General features: G+C 35.3%; 1 protein-coding gene across 22 annotated transcripts in view; it reads left to right on the plus strand.

Annotated features, from left to right (window-relative positions):
- The window catches only part of SGIP1 (SH3GL interacting endocytic adaptor 1), a 114,834-nt gene that overhangs the window by 60,569 nt on the left and 37,327 nt on the right, over window positions 1–16,938 (plus strand). For 15 of the 22 annotated variants that reach the window (XM_087960422.1, XM_087960423.1, XM_087960424.1 and 12 more), the window contains 7 exons: window positions 647–698; window positions 3,174–3,259; window positions 4,155–4,253; window positions 4,769–4,843; window positions 6,528–6,983; window positions 13,303–13,427; window positions 15,160–15,286. In XM_087960422.1, the coding sequence (XP_087816548.1) occupies window positions 647–698; window positions 3,174–3,259; window positions 4,155–4,253; window positions 4,769–4,843; window positions 6,528–6,983; window positions 13,303–13,427; window positions 15,160–15,286 (1,020 nt within the window). The remainder of the gene's footprint in view (window positions 1–646; window positions 699–3,173; window positions 3,260–4,154; window positions 4,254–4,768; window positions 4,844–6,527; window positions 6,984–13,302; window positions 13,428–15,159; window positions 15,287–16,938) is intronic. The other 7 variants (XM_087960434.1, XM_087960435.1, XM_087960440.1 and 4 more) reach the window with 1 other exon arrangement.

Below are 16,938 nucleotides of genomic sequence, written 5' to 3' on the forward strand. Positions count from 1 at the left end.
TTGGATCCTCATTTTACCTACCTTGGAAAGATTGAAGGCTGAGTCAATCTTGAGCCTGGTGAGATTCAATCTGCCAAATTGCAGTCAGCCAGCAGTCAGCAGAAGTAGCCTACAATATTATAATTTAATATTGTCTGAAGCTATCATAGCCTTTCACACTAGCAGTTTTACTAGTGTTCCTTCCAGTTGTCCAACCGTGGAACCAATATACAGGCTTTCATTCAGTCCTAGCTTCTCATCCTTAGTCTTGTCTTATGAGCAAAGAAAGAAAACACCCTTTTCTTAAATTTAAAGTCAATGAAATGGTGTCAAGGTGTATGACAAAATAGGAAAAATGCTGAGAAGCCAGAAAGCAGGAAAGTTGAGAATTCCCGTCAAGAGAAGAATTCTCCCATAGCTATCATAGGAGGTAACATTGCAGAATTGTTCATGCAGTAATAACTCCTGCAAAATTAATTGCCTCGACTGCAAAAAGTTTACAAAAGTCACAATATTATGCAAAAGCGAATATACCTGTCGTCTCAGTTCAGCACCAATGGCACATCTTCGTGGGCCCACTGTTCAGTTGATTTTATTTAATATTCAGCAGGCAGTTTGTCTACCCTATACTCCAAGAAAACAATTTTAAATGTATATTTTGTGCTAGGTGAAGAGATAGCAAGACCCCGGCGTTCAACACCTACTCCAGAGCTTCTCAGGTTAGTGTAAACTGTGTTCCCAAAGATGTGGAATTCTTATTCTCAAAATGGACATGTGTGGATGGACTATTATTTTAAGCTTGATTGCCTTAAAAGATTAGGTCTACATTTGTTTTCTATACAAATGTATAAAATTATAATCTCTTAGCTAACTTAAGACCAATTTCCAATCCTGTATGTTCTATACGCAAAATGGCATTCCCTTTTTACTTATACATTAAGTATGAAAAGAATACCGTAATGCACTTTTTTTATCTAACTTTTAGCGATCTGGAAGGAATTCCATTTGTATCAGACTGTGAATTTACACAGATATAGCTTGGCTGCCAGATAATATTATCAAATCAAGACAGGCTATAAGCAGAAATGTGTAAACAAAATTTACAATATTCGAGCCAGTTCTTGCCATCTGTTTATTTTTACTCTATTATTTATACTCATAAGATTCCAAATACATAAATAAAATGGATTGAAAATATAATTGATTTATTATTTTACTGGATTACAGTATTCATTTTCTGAGTATTTATCCAAAAATGTGTAATGGATTAACTATTGATTAAGATAGAACAATTGGACAAAGACAAAACAAATTATACAAAAAGAACTATTAGAGTTTAGAAAAGGAAAGGTACTGTTAATCAACATTTCTTGATATCATTTGATTATTAAATATGTCCAGGAACAAACACAGGGAATAACTGGTACCAAATGGCTTTGAATCAAAATATTTGAAGAATAACCTTTTTTCCCAATCTGCTATGGTAGACCAAATACATAATCTGATATCACAGATTTATATATATACACACAGACACATTTGCACATGTGTGTACACAGACACAGACACACAAAACGCAATTACCCAATCTACACAATAGTTAGTGACCAGAACTAAGTATTGGGATGATACTAATTGTTAAAACATATCTTGGTGATGTTTTTTTTTTTTTGAAAAATGCCTTAATCATTTCAGGTAGTAGACACATTACTTCACTCCATTTAAGAAATAGTAATTGTGGGGATAATTTTCATCTCCTAAATTCATCTATCATATGTGTAAATTTGTTCCAGATTCTTTGGGCAGCATAAATTCATTGTAGAACACTACATGATTTTTTTTAATAATAAACCATTTCTCTTTTATAGAGAGAGAAATCGGTGGAAATTAAAATTTAATTGTCATTAGTACCATTATCTGTTGAAATGTTATTTGTACTCAGGCATTTTTAAATAGGCAGATTTTTAAAATATCTTTTAGAGGTTTTAGGTTTTCTGATGTTTTCTTACTATATTATACTGGGATATATTTTAGAGGATTTCTTGATTCTATTATGCTATCATTCTGATATCCTTGAATGGAAAATATAACAAAATGCCTTTTAATATATATAATCCTGACAGAAAATGTTATACAAAAAGATAGATGTAATATTATGCATATTGGGGTAAACTATTCATATATCTGATAACTTGTGGTCTGTTGACATTTAATTTCTCAATTTTTAAATAGCCAATTAAATCATATTGTCTGTTATGTTGTAAATAAACTGAATAGGGTCCTTAAAAAAAAGATAGGAACTTTCACTACTGGTTGTGAAATGCTGCTTCCAGTATTTAATTCCTGGCTTGTGAGTTTTTACTTACAAGAATAATATTTTATCTTTGGTTGGTACAGTGTATGTGTGTGTGCATGTTTAAAGAAACACAACAGTACTCTAAAGGCTCAGGGAAAGTTTTTCAGATGATTCTCTGCTTCTACTGCAGAACCATTGAGCCCCATTTCTCTATTTCAAAAACTGGTTCCTGAACTTCCCTTTACAGCTATAGAAAGTAACATGAATAATATGAAATAAAATGCAGTAAACAGTACACTTCTTCACGTAGCCCAACGGTGGGCAACTATGGCAACTTTATGGCTGGCTCAGGAATTCTGGGATTTTTGAAGTTGCCATATTTACCCACCCCTGAGATACCCACTGTTTATATATTCCATTCTCCCAACACCTAGAATTTTCTATCACTGTGCAGGTTTAGTCTTTAGTGGCTCTTGGGAGGTTAATAAATTGGCCGGTTCATTTTTCACATGTCCAAATCCTGACAGTATTCAAATCTGGTAATATGGATAGTATTCTTTGATTTCTTAAGGATTAGCACTTCAGAACCTAATTTGTTTTGAATATGTAAGTTTTTATAGAATTGTTCATATATAAACCTTTGAATGACTACATTGACAACTTTCTAGTATAACTTAAAACTGCATAGTTGCTGTGGTACATAATATTCCCTTACATAGATATGGCAATGGTTATTACCGGATCTATAACAAGCAATGTCAAGAGATAACTCAATTCCTGTGTAAATATATGAAATGACATTTAAAAGTTTGACACTTATTTTTATGGAAAATATTTTTTAAAAAAATCAAACCTGTTTGTCACATCTGCTGATATCAAGTACCTAATTTTTCTATAGCAAAAGAACTTCAGAAGATGCTGCTGTCTTAGCACCATTATTTGGTCCACCCCTAGAATCTGCATTTGAAGAAGACAAATTGGAAGGTAAATTATTAAATTGTATTTATTTATTAGATCCATAGCTTGCCTTTCTCCCAGGGGCTCAGGTGGGAATATCTAGCTTTTTCTCTCTATTTGAGTCTGTTCCGATATAGTCCTTGTGTTATTTTGGATTGAAAAATGTGATTGTCTGGAAGTTACCCAATTAACTGCTATGATTGGATCTTGGATCTTACCTGTTCCAGTTCAATACCAAAGCCATATGATTACTCCATGTAGATTTTGCATCAGGCTGCTTTATCTGAAATAATCGTTAGATTCATTGTTTGATTAATTCTGTCCATTTCATCAGAGTGTGTTGCTTTATTCAGAATAACAAAAGTAGTTTTATCCCAGGCTCTGCCTCTTTTGTATCTGCATACCTCTTGGTGCAGGTATGGAAAGGGTGGGCTGTGTATTCCAATGCTGCTTTCATTATGCTGTCCCCTGCTCTCCTAGCAGATGCAGCTGACTGTTTCTTTCTTGTTGTGAGTGTACCCATGCTCCCCTGGGTTGCTGAATTGCTAATCGAAGAAAAACATGGTATCAAATCTATGTTAAGTTTCCTCTTTTTTTTTTTTTGCTCCTATCTGAATCACTTTTAACAAGCATTTTGATTTTTTTTAAAAAGTGTGCCATATTAGATGAATGAGAAGTGTGAACTGGATACGTGCATCAGGAAGCCACTAGTTCCAATACTGTACTGCACATTTCATGGTGAAACAAACACTCAAAATACTACTTACAAGTATTTGGATTAATTTGTTTTTATTTGAATAACTGCTGTAATTCAGTCCTAAAGTTCAAAGTTAAACTGCTACTGGAAATAAAAAAAAAAGAATCAAGCTTTTGTGTTACTTCTAGATTAATATGTTGTTATATATCTTCTGTTTATATATAGCTTCAGGTCCCATAGATCAGTCTGAAGTTTGGGGTTCTGTGCAACCAGAGAACGCAAGTGCAGAATCTCCAAATGCATCACGACCTTTCCCATCTGGAAGTAAGTTAGAACAATTCTTGGTAGAAAAAGTGGTTTAATGTATTGGGCCTGTGTAATTGAAAAATTATGAAATATAGAAAGAAGTAAATCTACTAGGAATCATGGCTCATTATATAGTGTGGAAACAGAGATATGAATTCAACTGTGCAATGAAAACTTACCTTTACTGCCTTTACTTACCTTTTTAATATATTAAAAAGAGAAATCAGAAAACAGAAATTTATCATTAAAATTGCTATGTTTGTTTTAAAATGTGTAATGTTTAGCAACATCATTATGCATACTTCCATATTAAGCGTGTATTTCTGATGGTAGAGATACTCTGCATAAAAATTATGGGATGTTCTTTGAAGGTCAGAAGCTAACAACTGGTGTTCCTGGTGTTCCAAGTGGAAATATATTCTGCTTGTACAATGAACTCTGAATTGTAGCTGAGTACATGAGACCAAGTTGTCAATTCTTTGTGATTGAGCTTTGTCTATCCTTGCCTTTGAAATGTTTCTTTTATGTTACAGCACCTCCACCACTTCCACCCAAAAACATTCCTGCTACACCTCCCCATGCTGGTTCCCCTTTAACAATTGGAGTAGGTAAGAATATTTGACACAAGTAGTCAGGTCTAATACTTGTATAGTTCGCTGCATAATAATGATGACCTAGTTTAGTATATATTACGAAACATTAATATGAACTCAATCATAATTTCTTAATATGCATATACTATATGTGTTTAATATTTTGTTCACAAAATATTTTCAGCAAGTTTCTCTTTTATATCAAAAAATCACTGATGAAGCTTTACACATTATTTTCTAAACCCTTGAAATTTTGAAATGCTTCTGTTACCTGTGCTATATTAAGTACGCAAATTTGAATGTTTTTGGGAATTTTATTAGTAAGCTTTTATTTACAAGACTCAATTTTGTATAAGAAAAGAAGTTGGGAAGCTTAAATATGTTTGTCTTGAATCTCAATGCATTTAGGGTTTTCTTCTCAATCAACAAGTGGTTCTGTTATATAAGGAAAACTGCCGTGCATACAAACTCAATTTTTTAAATATTTCTTTACAAACATACATAACACTTTGGATCAGAATTTTTTCTCTTTTTATCAATATTTCATTTATATATACATGGCCTATGGTAGATGGTTACCTAAGGTAGACTATGAATATACTAAAATATATAATGATTATATTTCTCAAACATAATCTTCTCCAATCTGGAATATAGCAATTGGGAAGTGGGAAGAACTGAATTAAAAATTAATATAATTTTGCTTTCCTAAAGAAATTGGGTGTTTTGGTTTTATATATATTTATTCATAGTTACAGAATAATTATTACAGAAATTATATTCCAACAATGAACTTATTAGCTGTGATCCAGAGTTCTGTACATATGGAATAGTCTCCTTTTCTATGAAAAGAAAATAGTTTTACATAGTTTTCTATTTTGTATGCAGATTTGGAAAATTGCAGCCATTTCAGATAAAAGGGAGGCCGGGGATGTATCTCTTGTTGTCATTGGGAATTAAATTTGCTTAATTTTTATTGGATGGTGACTAATCACAGAGATTAAGACACATACTGAACTTTAAACATTTTCTTTCACAGAAGGAAAAGAATTTAGAAACTGTTTATTTGATTTCAGGTTATCCCAAACATTGAAATTTAGTAATGCAACAATTATTTGAATATAGCAACCATTAATTAATTTTTCATTAAGAATCTTTTCTTGTCCCTTAACACATCTGTGGTCAAAAGTTCTGCTACATTTACTAAAATTTATTTTGGCAATAATGATGATTCAGCTCAAGCATAGAAATGTATTACGAATTATATTCTTTTTGATTTGCTAAAATAATGTTACATTGCATGTCACATAATCCAATGCATTATGCAATATACGTGTTCATATGTGCACATATATCACCTTGTTTAAATTTTGTATTGTTTTGCCATTTCTCTTCTAATATCTAGTATAAAGTCACAGTGTCAATTGTGTTGCCTAGGTAATTCTCTCTATCAATATAGAACGTATGATATTTGATTTTGAAAGAAGAATGTAATTTACATGGAATGTGCTTCAAAGTTATATGGATACCTGCACACAACGATGTTCTCCAAAGCACCTTTTATCAAAATGTGTTATCAAAATGTCTTTGTGCTAGAATGTAGCTTGACTTTTAAAAGCCCCATACATACATAGAGCAATAATACAACTTAACTGTACCAGTTGATGTTAAAGTTTGAAATCAACTACTTTGACCACAGGAAGTGACCAGACAGCAACAGAGGTCAAAAGTGACAAACAACCATCAATCAATGACTTGGACAACATTTTTGGCCCAGTATTATCCCCCAAATCTGTTGCTGATAACGCAGAGGATAAATGGATCAGTTTTTCTGATCAGTCCCTGGAAAATGTAACTTCAGAGGTGACTTCAAGGGAAAAAGTGGTGTCCCCACCTGTGGCATCTGAAATCCCAGAAGAGCCTCCAGAGGCTGAAGTCTCTCGCAGTGTTCCTTCTCCACTCAATTTAGAAGAGGTTCAGAAGAAAGTTTCAGAGCAGACCCACGTTAAAGATGATAACTTAGCACCAGCAGCATCTCCTAAAGATTTTGGGGTGGGACAGAGAGCAACACCACCTCCCCCTCCACCTCCTACCTACAGGACAGTGGTGTCATCACCCGGACCCAGCCCTGGCGGTGGCCCAGGAAGCACCAGTGGTATGTCTAAACAGCTTTGAGTGTGCTTCAGTGTGGCCTTGAATGCTGCCGTGTGAAACAACAAGCCTTTTTAGCTGTTAGTTTTTTGTTTTTGTTTTTGGCTTTTAGCATCAATCATTCCCTTTTGTTTGATTGTACTGTGCCCAGTGGCCTTTTTTTTTTCTTTAATTCCGTGCTCTTGTGACCCAACTCAACTGTGAATCCTTGATAGTAAATTTTATTTTCCTACCATTGCTGAATGTCTAATTGTTGATGGGAGAGCTTTATGTCTTAAGCACCAGCTAAAGGTGGAAATGTGATATCATTGATCAGGATTGCTCTAAATTTATTAAAGCTCTGAATCAAGAAATGAAGTATTTTATTTTACTTAACTTGGCGATTTTCCTGAGGAGGAAAGCATAAAAAAGAATTCAAATTTTGCCAGGTTACCACGGTTCATATTTGAGCTTTTTGCAGAAAAAATAAGTCTTAATAGGACTTTCTCCTTTCATTTATATAATTTAGGATGTCTATAATCAGTAGCCATGAAAATACAATTTTATAGCACTTAAACAGTAGCAGGAAAGATCACATCTGTCTAAGAAACACTTCCTGTGCTTTTTGTGGAAAGTATAAGCACATATTAACATATTAAGTCTTAAATGAAGGATTTTTCTCTCTCTCTCAGGGCCTGTATCCATTATAGAATGACCTGCAAATGGTACAGATTATAGAATGACATAGATTGGTGGAATTCCCTGGCTTATTTCTCCCAACAAACATCATCAACCAAACTGGGATGGGGATCTGGGAGAATGCAAATTTTTTAATTGGCAATCAAAAGGAGCCTCTCAATTAGCTTATATTCCGCTGATAAGCTCTTTTTTTAAAAGATAGATGTAATGCTATTCAAGAATAGTGCTATATCCTCATGAGAATCAGCCCAGACATCAGCTAACAGGTATGATAAGAGTTATACTGTTAATTAGCAGAGAAAGAGTCAATTTTGTCTTTCTTGCTTCACTAACCTCTAGATGTGAGATTGGGGGAAAATTGACATGTCCATACAGACATTAGGAGATGAACTCAATTTAAGAGAGATAATAATTTAATCTTAATATAGTAATCCCAATATAGTAATCCCAATAGGAAATTATATATAGTGCTATTTCATTGGAAATACAAGTGTGGGTATAGCAGATGATTGTAGTAGCCCAAGAACCAAAGATGAGTAGCATGAAAAATTATTTTAGTCCCCAGGAAATCCATTCCTCTACTTCTGAAGCTGTTGTTGTGTACCATGAACTTCAAGGTGCTCTAGAATGACATCAAGGCAAACTCCTATCCTTTGTGATGACAAGAAAATATATGTGGCTATTCTTAGACTAATAGGAACTCTGATGGAAATTTAGCAGGACAGAAAAGTATTTAAATCTCAGATCAATAATCAACACTTCAGGGGAACAACACTTTCCCTGCAAATACTTTTAAATTTTTGTTATGTTTGAGTAGTTTAGAAAATAAAAATGGAGGAATGAGAATGAAACATACACCCCATTATTTCTACAAACAAGTTAAACTCATCTCCCTTTGTAACTAAAAACAATTGTCTAGAGTCTGAAAAAGAATTGTAGCTTCTTCTTATATGGGAATAATTTCTTCAGTATGTCCAGTAAATAACTTGCTTTGGGCAACATATGCCTTGTATTTTTTTTCTCTGGCTCCCAATTCAATTTTGGAAGGAAATGAAAACTATCTACTGCTAATTACAAATAGGAAATCAACGATCTGTTCCCCTAAGATGAGACTGAAGAATTCTTTCTTGTCTTTGATAACCTCTCCCTGTTGATACTTACATAACTCCTGTTTTCAAAGAAAATGTATTTTGTGGCAAGAGTGAATTCTGAGAGAAAGGAACAAAAAGATATATCCAAACGCTATTTTGAGGCAACCTCCCCCACACACACACACACATTCTAAGGGGTCTTAGAACTTATCCTTCCATGCTGTATTTTTTCCTTAATAGCAAATTTCGTTATTACTACTTTTAGGAAACAGAATAAATATTATCATTAGCCTTTAAAATTATTGTTTTTGTTTAAAGCAGGGAATGGCCTGATATGTACCAAATATGATTAATAGAATAGCTTAAAGCTTGCATATATATATTCGCAGATGGATGATGAAGTGAATAACTGCTGGTCTAGGTACAAACAGTTTTATATGGTTTATCATTGAAATAAAAAAATCCAGTTTTGCAAGTTTAAAATGCCTTAGGTGGAAGAAATCTTTTTAAAATTTAAATTATTTTCCAAAAAAAATCAGAAACCAACCTTTCATAGTTAATTTTATTCGGGGAGAAACACTTCTCTTATTTTTTGAAGTGTTTCATTTTCCTGAAGTTTGATAGTTGATGATTAATATGTTCCCTCTGAAAAAGACAAGTTGGGCCTGGAATTGTATCTGCAATATAATTGCAACATCATCTGTTTACAGCAATCTAGGATTCATATTTTTTATTGAGAGCAAGTGCAAAAATAGATGGTGTATTATCTGTTTCACTTATTATTCTCATGAGTGAGTGGAACTGGAAGTTAATCAGGCTTATAGCATCTCTTACACTTCTATATATCAATATGTACAGTTAAGGAAGATAGGGGTCTATAGACACATATGCTTTCCTATCTCAAAGTTCCTTCCTGTGAAACTATAATCTATTACTACATTACTACAATATATTTTGGGGTTGTTGTATTTTTGTTTGTTTTGGCACTTTCAAGGACACAGTTGATGGCTATTGAGGAAGTTTCTTCTTGTGTACTTACCACAACAGATGCCCATGAAGTTTTATGTTTGGATTTAAAAAGTGTGTGTATGTGTGAACAGCCAATCTAGCCCTTTGAAATGTCAGTTACTGCCAAAATTATTATAATGATTGATTGGAGATAGATATAAAATGGTTTCAAAATAAAACATTTTTGTTGTCAGTCAAATCAGCTTCAACATAAACACTGATTTGACAATTCTACTAGGTGTCCACTTCTTGTCCTGATTTTGAGACAGAACTATCCAGTAATTTCTGCACTGTTACATTTTAGAAAATTGCTAAGATATCTGAAGCTTCTGTAGAAACATTTTCAATTCTATGTACCATCCCTTAAATATAAAGCTTCTTTGCTGATTCCAGAAGATAGATGTATCTTCCAGTTTCATAGCATAGATTCATCACAAGGGTGCTTTTTCAAAAGAGAAATGGACTCTTTTTTCCTTGAAGATGTTTCACTTCTCATCCAAAAAACGTCTTCATTTCTGACTGAAGAAGAAGTTTCTTGGTTGAGAAGTGAAACATCTTCAAGGAAAAACAAAGTCCAGCTGCCTTTTGAAAAAGCACCTTTGGGACAACTATGACCTGGATGATTGAGAATCTCCATGGAAATAGTTTCATCAGTATACATTCCCCCTTTATTTCATTTGTCACTAATAGAGAAATCTGAACTATACAGCAATACACAATGAATATTTGTGCAATCATTTTTCAGATTTTTTTTATGATATTGAAGGAAAGGAAAGGAAAAAAGGCAGGGCAGGGCAGGAAAAGGGCAGAGCAGGAAAAAGGAAAGGAAAATTAGTTTCAGAGGAAAAAATGTACTACTCCAGCAGCATGGGGTCACTAAAAAAACCTAAATTATCAACTTTTTCCAAAGTCTCATCTCACCTAAGCAAATTATTCAGAGCATGCTTAGCAAATGGAACATTATTAATGCAACAAATATTACATAATAATTTATGATGCTGTATTTTAAAGCTCCGTCCATCCACCCTCTCCTCACAGCTGAGTGTTTTACTGACTGCATGAAGCATGTGATCAGTCAGTGCTTATAAGTTTCACTAATACTGACATGATAGATCAACCCTCCTGACAAGAATGTCTTGTTTGACACTAAAGGGTTCAGTTTAAGGCTTAGGAAAACACCACAAAAACCTGATTGGTTGAATATAAGCCTCCTTTCTTTATTCCCCTGAAATAAAACTTTTTCATTTGATAGGGCTGTGCCAAATATTTAAAATGGGATCTTTGTAAAGTATTGCAATATTTGGCTTACACAAGCCAAATATTCATCCTCAAAGCATCCAAGTCACCTCTTCCTAAAGGCTTTCTTAGCTGCCTGTGGATTTGTTTGCAGGCACAATTTTTCTATACCGACTGTCCCCAAAGTGGCATTGTATGCACACATACAATACACGCAGACAATCAGGCAAATCCTTCCAGCATTTACTCCAAGCCATCTGGTGGATGTGGCTGCTTTTTTAAAAGAGAGGCACTTCATCCACACTACATGTTTCACAAAACATCCCTTCCAAATGCTTTGTGCAGCCCTGTGTATGCTTAGTATCTTGGGAGAAAGAAGATGTACTCTTCGTTGGAACAGATAATACAATAAGTATGTATTCTTACAAGTTTTATGGGCCATTTTTATATTTTCCCTTTGGCAGCATGAGAGCAACTGCAGCATGCTTTCTTCCTGTGATATACACTAATCACTGTTGTATGCTCAAGGTGCATACAAGGAGTCCTTGCTGTGAATTCCTTCCATGTTGCAACTGTTCTAGTTTCCAGGAAGAATACCGATAGAGTAGAAAGAAGACACAGCTTGAATTCTTCCAATTAAAACAAACTTTTGATGTTACCAAACATAAGCAATAGCTTAGATGTCATTGGAAGTCATTTTGGGATATGATATTGGAGTTCTGTTAGGGTAATTTTTAAAGATACCTCATATTCTTAAGTTTCAAAAAAGACATTCTGGTCTGTTGGCAAAAAACAAAACAAAAACAAAAACAATTTGTATGGTAGTTGGATTTACATTGGCATGTGACTTAAATCAGTTTCAGTATTATTCTTTTATAATGAATGATTATACTTAAATGAAACAGCTTGCTTAACAACTGTCAGTGGAAATTTAGAAAACGTGTTCAACAACTTGGGAAAAATTACCTTGAAAGAGTAAGAAATATACCAATTTCTTAAATTCTGAACATGCATTTTTCTCCAGAGTAATATCAGATTTTCACTAATTTTCATGAATCGTCCTTGGTTGTTATCTGATTTGCCAGCTTTTTATTCTTCTTTTTTACCGTGATTTACCACTCACTAAGGTTGCAAATCCATTTACATGGGAGTATATTCAAGTGAACCCAGTTAGACTTATTTGTAAATAAATATGTGTAGGTTTTGCAGTGTACCTATTTTTAATCATTATTAATTGATGGCAGCTTCCCCGATTAAATTTTTGGAACAATAACATACTGTCCATTTATTTACAAGTTAATATTAAAGAAAGAAGAAAATAACCTAAAATGGTGCAGTTCAACCAATGTTCTTTTTGAATTAAACTTTGCAAGGTTTATGCACAAGCAAATATATAACCAAAGTTATATGTTGTTGTTACATATGTATAAAAACTGCACTGGCACAATAGCAGAGAAATAAGCTGTTCTACTTCATGGTGACTTATCTGGTTAGCAACTGTCTATTTCATCTAGTTTGAGTCCACGTATATGAATGTATATGTTTACTCAGTAACCCCTGACCCAAATCCCAAGCTGGTTTTGCAGTTGTTTAGCTTGATTGACGCTCCACACTGTGGGATATATACTTTAAAGCAGTGGTCCCCAACCTTTTTTGTACCAGGGACCGGTTTCAAGCAGAAAAATTTTTGCCCAAGGACAGGGGAAGAAGAGAGAAGGCCCAGGAAGAAACTGCTTCAAAGAAGCGGGGGCTTTCCTGGCTATTCCGAGCGCCAGCGTGCGTGCTTCAATCCACAGTGTCCCGTTCTGCCTGCTGCCTGCCTGCCTTAGTTTCTGGTTGTTTGCAGCTTCGGCTGAGGCTCTTTTACTCAGCGAAGCTGTTCCGAAAGCCCCAGCAGGCACTGGGTTGAACCCCAGCCGCGGGCGGAGGCAGCGACGAGGTGGGGGGGGGGAGAAGCGAGCGCCCGGAGCTGCGGCGCAGGAAAAGCCCCCCCGCTGTTTGAAGCAGTTTCCTGGGCTGGTGGAGGAGCAAGAGAGTGACTGAGACAGCTGACCCAGAGAGAGAAGGACAGGCTTCGATTGCTTCCTCCCTCCCCTTCTTTCATTTGTGTCCTTGATCCCGATCCCAGCATTCACGAAGGTGAAAGCCGCCATTTTTAAAAAAAAAAAATCTTTGCTGACCCGGTAGAGAGTGCTCCATGGCCGGTGCCGGTCCGGCGGCCCCGGTGGTTGGGGACCCCTGCTTTAAAGGTATCAGGGAGCTGTAATAAGAGCAACTTAACCCCATACTGATAGTGTACATTTCTTTCAGGGTCATCATCACCTGCTCGCCCTGCGACCCCATTGACATCTTGCAGCAGCCCTACCCCACCACCACCACCACCTAGACCCCCATCTCGTCCAAAGTTACCTCCGGGAAAGCCAGGTGTTGATGTGGTATGTTTTAGATTTTTTTTTTAAACAAATGGCTAATTACACTGAGTTAGGATGTCTCTTGCCTACTATGGAGATGCTAAATACTGTAGATATGAACAAATGTTATAGTAACCACTGTGGGCTGGCTTTGTTGTGAGTATAAGGAATACAAATCTAATAATGAAGTAAATGAGTAAAAGATGTAGCAAATTATGTTTGTTAGGTCTCTAGCTAAATTCTTGCTTTCATTTAAAAATATCCAGAAGAGTGTTATAATTTAACATTAGATTTTTAAAATGAATTAAATTTAAAATTGTGGGGTAGTTTTGTTGGCTTTCATGAAGCTTTTTTTTTAGAATTATTACTTTAGCAAGAATATCAAGCTTTTCTCATGCAAAGAAATGATAATAATTTATAGTTCTCTATCATTTCAAATCAATCACCATTGCTACTATTTGCAACTATTTCTTGATGAGGTAATCTCATATTTATTAAAAAGATAGGATTGGAGAAGACTTGTACTTAATAGACTGAAAGATGAAGCTGGAATGTGACTTTTGCTAAAATATCTTCACCTGTTTTTCATGAGTCCAGCCTTACCCAAGAAGGAGGAATAGGAAAGAATTACTGGATAGCCGCTACAGAGAAGTCTAGCCAAATAGCAATTCTGATACAAAGAATTCAGAATTCAGTATACTATAAGATTGCACTACTCTTGCTTCACCAAGAGACACCAAAAATGAGACCACTCAACTAACAAGAGCATCATTAGCTTTGGGCATTGAGCTAGAAGATCAAGAGAAAGGTCTATATTTGCACCTTATACCACGAGGAGGGTTTAATATAATTAATATACACCTTTCAAATAGTACATGCCCTTGAAATTAGAACTGATAGGCATCTGAAGGCATTAATGCTTTGTCCATTATAGTTAAAACTGGAACGGTTTCTTATTATAACCTTATTTTCAAGGGCCCATAAGTGTATTACTTTTATCTGCTGGAATTCTCAATTTCTTGCCTTGCCTTTTGAGACCAGTTTCCTGAGATGGAACTCTAGACTTGAACATAGATTGAGTTAAACTGTCAGCTTTCCTTACCAATTAATTAAAAACACCTAGTTAATTTACAACTTGTTGAAAGGCAGTAGGTCAGGACACTGTGCTCCTTTGATAAACTGTTCTCCGAGAGCATGGGTTGAAGTTTGTGGGTGGCAAAAGGAAATCAGTTAACAATTTAGTCCCAAGCTCCTATCAGATGAATCCTTATTACAATATTTCCATTTTCTGAAAGGCAAGTCTGAATTCAGAACCTATAGATTAAGTTGGAATATGTAACTTTTGTCAGCTATTGACCGTTCAAATGTGATAAGACCATACATGGTTTGGGGGTTGTTTTGGGGATTTTAAAGAATGAATGGATGGTTTTGCCCTTCAGAAAGGAAAGATTCCATTCTGAGTCTTCAAAACAAAATTCAAAAGTGGCCCATGTCTTTGGCTTCACACTCTTCTTGGATGAAGAGAGGAAGCTGGCAAACAAAAGATTACCTTAATTAAAGATGAAACTTGCAATCAATTGTAGTCAGGAAATGGTTGCTGAGAAATCAGAGTAAGCATCTACTTATATTTATGGGTTAATCCTCACTTTACCCCCAAATCTAAGACTATGTAGAGTTATGAATATTTTTGAGTACTGAATGGGTTCATTAAGTGATTATTGTGTGTATTTTTAATGTTCTTTGTGTTTATCTATAGTCCAGACCTTTCAGCCCTCCAATTCACTCATCTAGTCCTCCTCCAATAGCACCTTTAGCTCGTGCCGAAAGCACCTCTTCTATTTCATCTACCAATTCCTTGAGTGCAGCTACTACTCCTACAATTGGTAACAACTTTTTTCTTTTCTTTGGAACAATAGTTTCTGTTAGCAAAATGGCTTAAATCCTTTGGTTTTTAAATTTTTTTATTTCGGTTATGTTTTCTTTGTTTTGTCATCATCATGCTACATGGAAACAGAAAAAAAAAAACCAGGAAAAATCATAACAGAGAATTGTAGCTGTGATTCTCTTTAGACCACTACATTTTTTACATATCTTTATATACGTAATAATAGGATCTTATGTCTCAGGGGTCCACAATCCCCAGGCCGTGGGCCAGTGGCTGTCCGCAGCCTGTTAGGAAACAGGCCGCACAAGTGTTTGGAGTGAGCGAGTGAAATTTCATCTGCATATGTGCAGGATCTAGGTTGCACATGAAACCAACCCTCCCCCTGTTTCAAGGAAGATAATTTTTCTTCTGAAACCATTCCTGGGCACCAGAAAGTTTGGGGGCCATTGTTATAGATTATAAATAGGATTATACAGATTGTATATATGGTAAAGGGGAACACATTCATATTCTGCATACACATTCATTTTCCCCCTAAGTTATACAGACAGAACACACTCCTAACCAACATACATTGGTACAGAAAATTACAACTTTAACTATGTCCTTTTTCCAAGAAGGATTCAGAGCAAGAAAGGAATAGTTCTCATGCAATGTCAGATTTTTACATTTAAAAAGTTCTTAGTTAAAACCAACATAGTTTTAAACTACTGCTTTGTGCTAAATTAAATCGAATTATGTGCTTTCTGATAAGTTATTCAGAAAATGTATATGTATAGAATTGTCATGTATATCCCTTGATATCTTGACAATCTAATAGAGACTGAGGAAAGAAAGAAAGGGAAGCTAGCTTTGTAACACCCAAGTATTTTGATTTTACATTTCAAAAGAAATAGAAGCTGTGTCTAACCTTTGGTGGCATAGTGGTTAAAATGCAGTATTGCAAACAAACTCTCCCCACAGCCTGGAGTTCGATCCTGACCGGGCTGAAGGTTGACTCAGCCTTCCATCCTTCCGAGGTCAGTAAAATGAGGACCCAGATTATTGGGAACAATGTGCTGACATTGTAAACTGCCCAGAGTGTGCTGTAAAGCACTGTGAAGTGATATATAAGTCTAAGTGATATTACTATTATAAGTTCCTCTCTGCTACAGGTCTATGGCATTGGTAGAAAACTAATTGCATACCAGAACATGACCTTTCTAGTCAATATAGGAGGCTAATGGTGCATTGATATGTTCACCACCTTGAGTTATTTGTAAAAAATAATACAGGTGGAATACAAATAAATAAAAATGATGGCCAGTATCCAAGGGCATCTTTCTTGTCCCTTAGTGTCCACCATCAAAGAAATCATCCCCCCTGAAAAACAAACAAAAAAAGGAGTCATCTGAAAGGTATTTGAATATAAGTAGCTCAGGTTGGTAGTTGGACTGTTGGTCTGAGCTCTGATCTTGGCAATTTGGTTACAAACTTTTTGTCACCCTTTGAGGCGACGTCATCAATGCACTTTGAATTGTGCTTGTCTGTACACAGTTCATACAAGCACAATTCAAAGTGCACTGACAACATCGCCTCGAAGAGTGACAAAAAGTTTGTAACCAAATTGCCAAGATCAGATCTCAGACCAACAGCCCAGTCATCTTGTCG

Source organism: Notechis scutatus, chromosome 3, assembly GCF_049901735.1.
Source record: "Notechis scutatus isolate UNSWTSFEM ecotype Mainland chromosome 3, rNotScu1.2, whole genome shotgun sequence".
In the NCBI taxonomy this organism is placed as follows: domain Eukaryota; kingdom Metazoa; phylum Chordata; class Lepidosauria; order Squamata; family Elapidae; genus Notechis; species Notechis scutatus.